The sequence below is a fragment of the Camelus ferus genome, chromosome 2 (assembly GCF_009834535.1).
Source record: "Camelus ferus isolate YT-003-E chromosome 2, BCGSAC_Cfer_1.0, whole genome shotgun sequence".
Classification (NCBI taxonomy): domain Eukaryota; kingdom Metazoa; phylum Chordata; class Mammalia; order Artiodactyla; family Camelidae; genus Camelus; species Camelus ferus.
In genome coordinates, this window is record NC_045697.1 from 86,648,072 (window position 1) to 86,657,030 (window position 8,959).

The 8,959-nt window shown below is 34.6% G+C and overlaps 2 protein-coding genes across 2 annotated transcripts in view; one reads left to right on the forward strand and one right to left on the reverse strand.

The window, feature by feature from the left end:
* ADAD1 (adenosine deaminase domain containing 1) overlaps positions 1-2,859 on the forward strand; it is a 66,559-nt gene extending 63,700 nt beyond the window's left edge. The window contains exon 12 of the mRNA XM_032462858.1: positions 2,376-2,859. Within this exon, the coding sequence (XP_032318749.1) occupies positions 2,376-2,399 (24 nt within the window). The 3' untranslated portion in view covers positions 2,400-2,859. The remainder of the gene's footprint in view (positions 1-2,375) is intronic.
* IL2 (interleukin 2) lies at positions 837-7,152 on the reverse strand. Its single transcript, XM_006180708.3, has 4 exons — positions 5,558-7,152; positions 5,407-5,466; positions 2,963-3,109; positions 837-1,354 (listed from the first exon to the last, which is right to left on the reverse strand). Exons 1-4 carry the CDS (start codon positions 5,702-5,704, stop codon positions 1,244-1,246), a joined length of 465 nt encoding a protein of 154 aa, XP_006180770.1. The 5' UTR covers positions 5,705-7,152; the 3' UTR covers positions 837-1,243.
* Positions 7,153-8,959: the final 1,807 nt, after the last annotated feature.

Below are 8,959 nucleotides of genomic sequence, written 5' to 3' on the forward strand. Positions count from 1 at the left end.
CAATTTTTATAACTACTATTGCTGAAGCAATTAAATGTCACAGTCATTTCGTAACATTTTGCTCTACATCTGCACCTTATCCTATGCTACCATTGATGATAACTTGAATAATCAGGATGCTACTACATCCTATAGATTTTTCATAGTCCTAATTTTGTTGTGCTCCTTGAATATATGAAAAACCTGGTCCCAGAAATCTGTTTTGAGGATCTATTTCTTAGGTACAATTACTGTGTCTGAGTCAAAACTGATGGTATACTCAGACTAATTTAAGGAGAACCTAATAAAGAGACAATTTACAAAGCTATGGTCAGGGTACAGGAAAACTGCAAGAGACAGTTCAGTACCCCAGAGCTGGTAATAGTACAGGTGTTACCATCTTTAAAGGGTGGAGTGGAAAGAAAGGTTAGCAGAACCCAGAAGGAAAAAGTCTCAAGAGAGCCACCTTGAGAGAAACTGGGTTCTTTGGTCAAGAGGCACAGCCATGCAGTGGCTACTCCATAGAGAGAAAGGAATCTCTTCTGTCCCTCAGACCTCCTACCGGAGCCACCCAGTGGCAGGACCCAATGGAAAGCCAGAGGGTAGGGGAAAGCTTTGGTATAGGTTATACAAGTGGGTGTCCTGAAGGCAGAGAGCAAGGTATAAGATTCTGAAGAATGGAGGAGAAACACACCAATTATATGAAGGGTTTCAAGAGTGTTTTTGTTCTGGCATCTTATTTAAAGCATGACCTGGAGAAGGAAACTAGTATAATTTGATGGGATTTTCTCAGACTAGAATTAAGAATCTAATCAATTCATGAAAGGAGAAAAAGCAAAAGCTTTGAGAAGCCCATTTCCCCAATGGGGAAGGGGTAATTTTTTAAGCATCTTAACCATCTTGTGAAGAGTTTACATGAGTATTTCAGAAATATTTTAGTGCTTACTCTGTGCTATTCGCAGAATAACAAATATCTGGGCTTGTTTTTATTCATCAGCTTTATTAAATAATTTTATTAACTGACCTACATAGACATGATATTTAACAGTTCAATATAAAAATAAATACTTTAGGATAAATAATTTAAATGAATTTTTAGAGCCCCTAGGGCTTACAAAAAGAATCTTAAAAGATCCATATTTATCATCTGAGGAGGAAGAATAATAGTTACAAATATAGAAAACCATACATCAAAAAATAAATATAAATTTTAAATACTCAAATAAATAGCCTGATAACATTTAAAATGGGAGGCACTTAATCATCAAGTCAGTGTTGAGTAGATACTTTGGCAAAAGGTAATCCATTTGTTCAGAAATTCTACAACAGTTACTGTCTCATCATCATATTCACATGTGAATCCTGTTTCAGATCCCTGTAAAAAAGAAAACATTTGAAATTTTGTTTTAGTTCAGGGCAGTTTACCTTATATATAATTATTCTCAATCGTGTACAATTCAAAAAAACAGTCTTAGACAAATACTTCATTAAATGCTGCTTGCAAAATTAAAGTTGCTAAACCTCTTTTTCTCTGGAAATATATCTGATTTATATCTATATATAGGTTACATGTATGTAGTGATAAGCTCATTATACTTTATTCATCATTAACTTTTTAAGTCTCCTATGTTTCTGCTTGAGTGAACCTCATATTTTCCCCAAAGCAAAATAGAAACAACCAGAGTAAGTTAGGATAAGGTTTTGTTTGGGAGGAAATTTGTATGAAAAACATTTTCGTAAATACTCATCCCCACTCCCACCCCACTTCAGTATCAATGCAGGTAAGTTTCCCAACTTTTAAAGATCTAAACACTAGAAATTCTGTAGAATGGCTTTTTAGAAATTCACCTCCTCTGCTGATAGGGACTATTTCAACTCTGCCTCTAGTTGACAAGCTAAGAAGAAAATATTTTGATATATAGCAAGATAAAAAAGAGGGATTTTTCACATTTGAAGTAATTCCTATCCAGAAAACATAAACCAAGTGAGATAAAGTATTCCCTTTAAATAAACTATTGCAGTGTTTTATACACTCTTACATATAATCATTTAAATACCATAATCTCTTGAGGGGTTAGATTTTTTTTTTAAGTGGCTGGCTTCTGAAACACTTTCTGATTTTTATGTAATTTTATCCTAATTTTGCATCTAGAATGTAGAATGAGTTTTTCTGATGTTGGTCAAGAATTTTAGAGCATGGATGATAAATTGAGTCTTTCAATGACAAGATGACTAATCTCAATGTATTTTTTAAATTAAATGGAAAGCAACAGTCTATTAATAAAGAGACTTATTTGGAAGCAGTTATATACTTTTAGAAACTTGGTTCTACTGTAATTAAAATTATGCTGTTTATTTAGGATCCCTATTAATTCATGAACTTTGTTCTTTGGCAGATGGATGAGAAAAGAGAGCCATGAATCTCTTACATCACCCGGGTTCCTTGTATATTTCATGCTTCCTATGCGTTTAAAAATACTTAAGGTCCTGAAAGTGAGTATTACCTCTAAATAAAAGTTAATTATCTGGTCCATTGGCCATTTTACTGGTTGCCATTTTTTTTTTTTTTTTTTAGATAACTCTCTTAGTTCTTCTACCAAATGATAAGAAAAACCCATTTGAAAAGCCTTTCAGGTAATCAGAATTAGCTATTCTAGAAAATGAGCTGAAGGAATTAAAAAATATGTAATGAAACCTGTTTGCTTTCTGTGAAATTCAATTCAGTGTTTTATCCCACTCCCAGTTTTGTGTTAATGTGAGGGGTGACAGACTGAGGGATGGGGGCTTGTTCCTGAGTTGAGTAGGTGGTAGGTGGAAACCCTCTAGCTTACACTTTTAAGCTCCACAATTTATCTAACATAAAAGTGACTTATGTTCACAGTGGACTTAAAATGCATGAGTACTTCACAATACCAAAAATGTTATACCACTTTAAAATGCCCTTCCATTTATGTTATTTTCAGGAGAGCAAATAATGTCTTACCTTCAGTTCCGAAACCGTTAAATTGATATTGTTCATTGAGTCCTTGATATTTGTCAGGTGAGAGTTTTTGCTTTGAGCTAAATTTAGCACTTCCTCCAAAGGTTTGAGTTCTTCCATGAGACACTGAAGGTGTTTCAATTCTGTAGCCTTGAATAATAATAAAAATAATTATCAGGTCAATCTGCCCTGACAAAATGTCAGAATCAGAAATTAATCTCAAATTTATTTTATTAATAGTGGCAGTATATAGTTTTTACCATTGTTCCTATTTTCAGCATTACTATAAAGATGGACCAATGTGGTTTACATTATAAGACTGAAAAACTAGAGATCAGCTGCCCATGGTTAGTGTTAACTATTAGTTAACAAATAGTGAGTCATTAATTTCAGCTTAATTTGACTTTGCAAAAAGTCAGCATTTCTGCACCCAATTGCAAATCACCAGTGCAGGTTGAATTCTTTTCCAGTCTGCATAGAAATTATTAGAACCAGAGTAGTCATAATGTAGAAGTATAGGATCACATTCTATGATTCTAATATTTAATAATCTAAGAGTTGAGAATCTTAGACTGTTTAGGGACAGAGGGAGCTCTTGGATGCCATCTGTCACAATCCTGACATTTTATAAGTTAGGTAATTATAACTAGTTAGTAATGACTCAATATAGCAAGTCACATATAACTGGATTTAAATTTTTTACTTTTCTATAATAAGTACAAGAAGGTACATTTTAAAAAATTATTTGCCAAATCAAATAAAAGCTTACAATATTTGTAAGATTTTTAGATGGACCTTCTGATTTAGTCACAAACATACACACTCATATATGTAAAATACTAATATTTCATAGTTCGTGGTACATTTTAATGTCCTAAATAAGCCCATTTAAGTCTAGGAGCCACCTTTTGAGATAGGTAATCCAGTGTGTTATCTCCATTTTACAAATAAGGAAACTAAATCTCAGAATTTAAGTGTCTTCCCCAAGGCCACATGACTAGGTGGAGCCTGGATTAAATTTCAGTTCTTTATAGTATTAACATCACAACCTTTGACTTAAATGTTTTTATAGCTCTCTAAATTATTTTGCAACCACGGAATGGTTGTAAAATGAACAAATGAGTGGAGTTTATCACATTACTTTTGGTTTCAAATAGATTTTGCATTGTCATTTGGAAACTTAGATTTCAGAGAATTCCAACACCCTCTAAATTATGCACATATTCTCATGTTATCTTTCTAATAGTTTTTAGAGGGAGAGGTAGGACTACACCACATACATCTTATGACATTTCCATCTAATGCCCTTTCAACTTGCATTAGTACTACAAGTTCTGTAAGTTCAGTGCTTAAGTTTTTGGCATGAACAACTTGGAGCTATTTCCCTCAAGAAACAGTGTAGTGTCTATGTTGCTGGAGATAACATGTGACTCTGATGAAGCTAGGGAGCATCTCTTAAGTTACTTCCTTTTCATCTTTCAGAAGGGCCGTTTGAAGCATAATTTCCTTAAATTTATGAGAAGTGGATCAGTGAGATTGCATCTATGATCCTTAAATCCCACTTTTTTCTGGGCCATTCACCCTAGGACAAGCTCTTTCTAGCACCAAAGTTTTGCCCATTATTTACTGACTGGCATGACTACTAGGAAACTTTACACTCCAAGTGTAGCTCTAGGAGCTTGGATGATGCTTATCTAACTATCTGAATCCCCAAATGACCAAATGAAGCTTTTAGTCTTGGAAAATAAGCCACATAGCATCAGAAGTCTTTATGTCTATTGACAGAAAAGATGTCTAAGTCCAAACTGTAATTTATACTCTCCAGGAGGAATTTTGTCTTTACTATTACTAATAGCTAATGCTTATATGGTATTTACCATATGCCAGATGCTGTTCTGAGTACTTTACATGTACTCATTAAACCTCACAAAACTGCATGAAGTATATATAATTATCATTTACATAAGTAGATAAGAAACTGAGTCACAAAAAGAATAGGTAACTTGCCCAAGATCACAAAAGCTAGGACATGGCAGAGCTGAGATTTCAGTTCAAATAATATGGCCCTAGAATCTGTGCTATTGATTACTGCTATGCAACCTCTCAAAGATAAATCCTTAGGAATCTCCTAATACAGTAAAGAATCTTTTAAAGTGGGCTTCTGAAATCAATTTTGCTAATTTGGATGGTAAAACAATATAATTGAATATCTCTTGAGTTTTACATTTTTAAATAAAATAGTAGGTCAACACAATCTTTTTAAAAACTGTCCCACTCCCTCTACCCCAAAACACACACAAGTACATATTAAAAAAGTATTAGCAAAGCCATTTGCAGAAGCCCCATTAGTAACTGAAGTTACTAATTCTTCTCCAGTCAATGTGCAGATTTTCATATTACTTTCAATTTTATTAAAATGTAAATTGAATGTTGAAAGTTGCACTTACCTTCTTGGGCATGTAAAATTTAAATGTGAGCATCCTGGAGAGTTTGAGGTTCTCATAGTTCTGAGAAAGCATAACAGATTGTTATTAAAAAACAAACTCCAGTTAGAAAAATTAAAATTAATAATTTTAGTAAGAAAGGGAATAAACTTACATTAACTTCCTTCAAAAGAAACTGTAAATCCAGCAACAGTGGCTCCAGTTGTTTCTTTGTGTCCTTCGTAGAGCTCAAAGTAGGTGCACTGTTTGCTACGAGTGCAAGAGTTAGTGCAATGCAAGACAAGAATTGCAGCTTGTACATTGTGGCAGCAGTTGAGGTTACTGTGAGTAGTGATTAGAGAGGCTGATAGGAAGCTCTTGAACAAGTGAAGTAATTTATACTGTTAATTCTGGAAAAATATTATGGGGGTGTCAAAATGTTTTACATATTACACATATTTTCAAAGATTCTACCTGTGTGGCAAAAAGCATTACCTTTATTTTTCCTCTTCTGATGACTCTTTGGAATTTCTTTAAACCCCCATAAACTGACTGAATGGATGTAGGTGAAATCCCTCTTGGTTACATTAGCCCACACTTAGGTGGCAGTTCTAATTCATACAGCTAACGCCTTCTGTATGAAACAGTTTTTCCTCCCTCTTTCTTTAAGGGGGTGGGGATACAAAAGTGGTTCATGAAAAATTTCTCTTTGTCATAAAACTATGGGGAACATGTGGAGCACCATGTTGTGGTGGACAAGAGCAAAAGTAAATAGTTGCAAAGAATAGATTTTTAGATTTGTTGGTTAAACAGGAAGAATATTGGTTTCCTGTTTCAGGATGGCTTTACCTTTTTATCTCCACAATGACTGAGCTAACGCATACAACGTGATAGATTACTTCTTACACAATCAGCTAGAGAGGTATTAAGATTAGAATACATAAAATGCTCACTGAGCTTGAGGCACTGTTTTATGCTGTTTTAATTTTAATATGTTTCTTGTATCTATTTATTAAATCCCTTAGTGTCTGTTGTACTTTTTTCCGCCCAGGGTTTGGTGTTTAACAAATACTCAGAAAAGGATTTGCAAATGAGGGTGCTACTAATGCTAGGATTTTTTTTTTTTTGGTCCCTTTTTTTTTGAGGACAAATTTAGTTTTGCTCCTTTATTGTTTTTGCTGGGCATCCAGGGGATATAACAAGAGTTGGAATGTTGCCAGAACCAAAGATGCTATTTCTTCCTCTCAGTCTCTCAGGGGCCACCTGAGCCATTTAGATCTTCCCCCACTTCATGGCCATTTCATTTCTTTCTCTCTCTTTATTAAACAGATTCCTTATATTTTTTTTAAAGGTAAGGCAGAAAATGAGCATAGCAATAGGGATTCCCACGTTTACTTGTTAATAGGAAACTTACTAACTGGAATTTCTGGATACTATACATACATTCTTTAGGAGAAAGATAATATGGCCAGCTTGAAATGTACCAATACTGGACTAATTAGTGTGGCTGGGGATGAGAAAGGCAAGGTAACAAACAGTCCAGGAGCCCATGGTGAGCCATGGAACGCATATGTGTGTGTGTGTGTCTTGTGGAGTGAGAGCAGTCCTCAGAGAAGGGGTATTTGGGCTCTTACAATACAGAGGCCAGAACTCAAATCAGCAGAAGTTACTGAGAGGGGGATCTGTTACAACTCTTGGAGCACCTTTATGGAAAAACGAATAAAGTACTACAAAAAAAACTTGTGACAGATACTCAGAAAATGGTTTACATCCAAGGGTACTGATGTTAGTTTTGTAATAGACTTTATGTGGTTTATAGCCATTTATAAATAAACCAATCTTTAAGTTTCTAGTTGTTACATTTTCATTGTTTAATAGATTTAGATTTAGCCTCTAAAGCACCTGAGACACTGTGAGTATAAAAATAATTGTTATGAAATAACATCAGATCAGTATTTTTCAGTTATTAGATCAGGTCAGATACTAATGTATAGTACAATCAGTATAATCAGTATAATGCACTAACTACTTGAATGACGGTATAGTTATATACTTCTACTTTAAACTTGGGAGAGTTGAGGAAATCCTTTCTCAAGGAGATTTCTAGTAACTTCTCTGTTTTTACTACCTTATTCATTTCTTGTCTGTTCTTTTAAACATACTTATCTATCACCTATGATGCTGTCAGGTATATAGGGAAAAAAGGATAATTTACAGACACACAGTCTAGTTTAAGCCTTATCTGTGAAGTGATGGTATCATTTTATAGATTAGAAAAACTAAAGCTCAGAGGAGTTAAGTATTTTTTTTCTAGGTTATTTATCCCTTAATGCCAGTTTAGGGCACAAAAAAGATTTGAAACCAGAATATTCTGACGCCAAAGCCCACACTCTCATCATTTGTATTCTTTCTCAAAGAACCTCGTACGTAATAGAGAAGACATATAGACAACTGTAATCCCAGGTAAAAGGTGATTACTGCCTCAAGAAAGGTGGACATAAAGAATTTTAAAGAAGAAACATGACTTTAAACTGAATTTTGACAACATGGTTAAAATGTAGATATATAAATTCAGAATTAGGAGAGTGGGTAGGCAAGAAAGGTTACGCATTCTAAGGAACACTTAATTGTACTTAAAAAGAACAGAAAAAATGGTTCAATACTCTATGCATTAGGCAATATTCTGAAGAATATGAAACATCTCCCTAAAATTTAAAAATAAGCGTTACAGTTAAGTGGAAAAAAAAATGGAGATTAGAGGCAAATAGTTTTTTCTTTAGAAAAGATGAGAGACAGGTTAGAGACAAATAATCATAATCTTTTTATTACTAAAAAAATGCAAAATGTCTCTCTGTACCTTTCAAATCAAAACCACAAATTTAGCATTGGGTCTAAGGGAAAGGCTATTTGGTAATGTGTGTCAACTTTATGATACTTGTTTCACTTCTCTAAAGACTTCAGTGTCTCATCCCAGCATCATCAACTTAGGCCTTTACCCTTCCAGAATGGAAGAATTCACGCCCACACATTTTTCTGTGTGGGGGCTTTTCCAATGAGGCCTTTGATGTTCTCATAGTCTAGATATTTATATTTCTCCAGCTATTTCCATTAGAGAATGGGTCAGTATATGGCTACATTGACGGGACCCTGTAGAAAACTGAATTCCTAGGCCCCTGGCTTATCCTCATTATTGCATAAAGGCATTATTACAGAAGTTGGCCCGATCATTTCACGAAGTGCTTGGGGAGAAAGCTGCCATATGCTGTGGCAAACTTTCACTTTTTAATGTGTCTGATGCACCAGCTGGCATCTCTAGTACAGTGCTGATAGAGTCAGTAGTAGGCTGCTTACTGCCACATGTGTCACACCCCATACTTCCCCTTTGAAAATAAAATTTTAGTATTCATTAAGAAGCTATTTTAGTTGCTTAACATTGTCAGCATCTTAGACTCAGGAGTAACCCAAGTCCTTTAAAAAGGGAAGCCCCAGGCCCTGAAGGTGCCTCCTGAAGAGGGTGGTCAGTCAGTTGCGTAATTGTCCATCCATCAAAGCTGACTTTCAAGGATTCCTCCTCCTG

Coding starts and splice junctions, on each gene's coding strand:
- IL2 (XM_006180708.3), bottom strand. CDS start 5,704: ATGTACAAGCTGCAATTCTTGTCTTGCATTGCACTAACTCTTGCACTC. Junction 5,467..5,557: donor TTCTTTTGAAGGAAGTTAAT/GTAAGTTTATTC, acceptor ATGCTTTCTCAG/AACTATGAGAACCTCAAACT. Junction 3,110..5,406: donor AATTTTACATGCCCAAGAAG/GTAAGTGCAACT, acceptor TTATTATTCAAG/GCTACAGAATTGAAACACCT.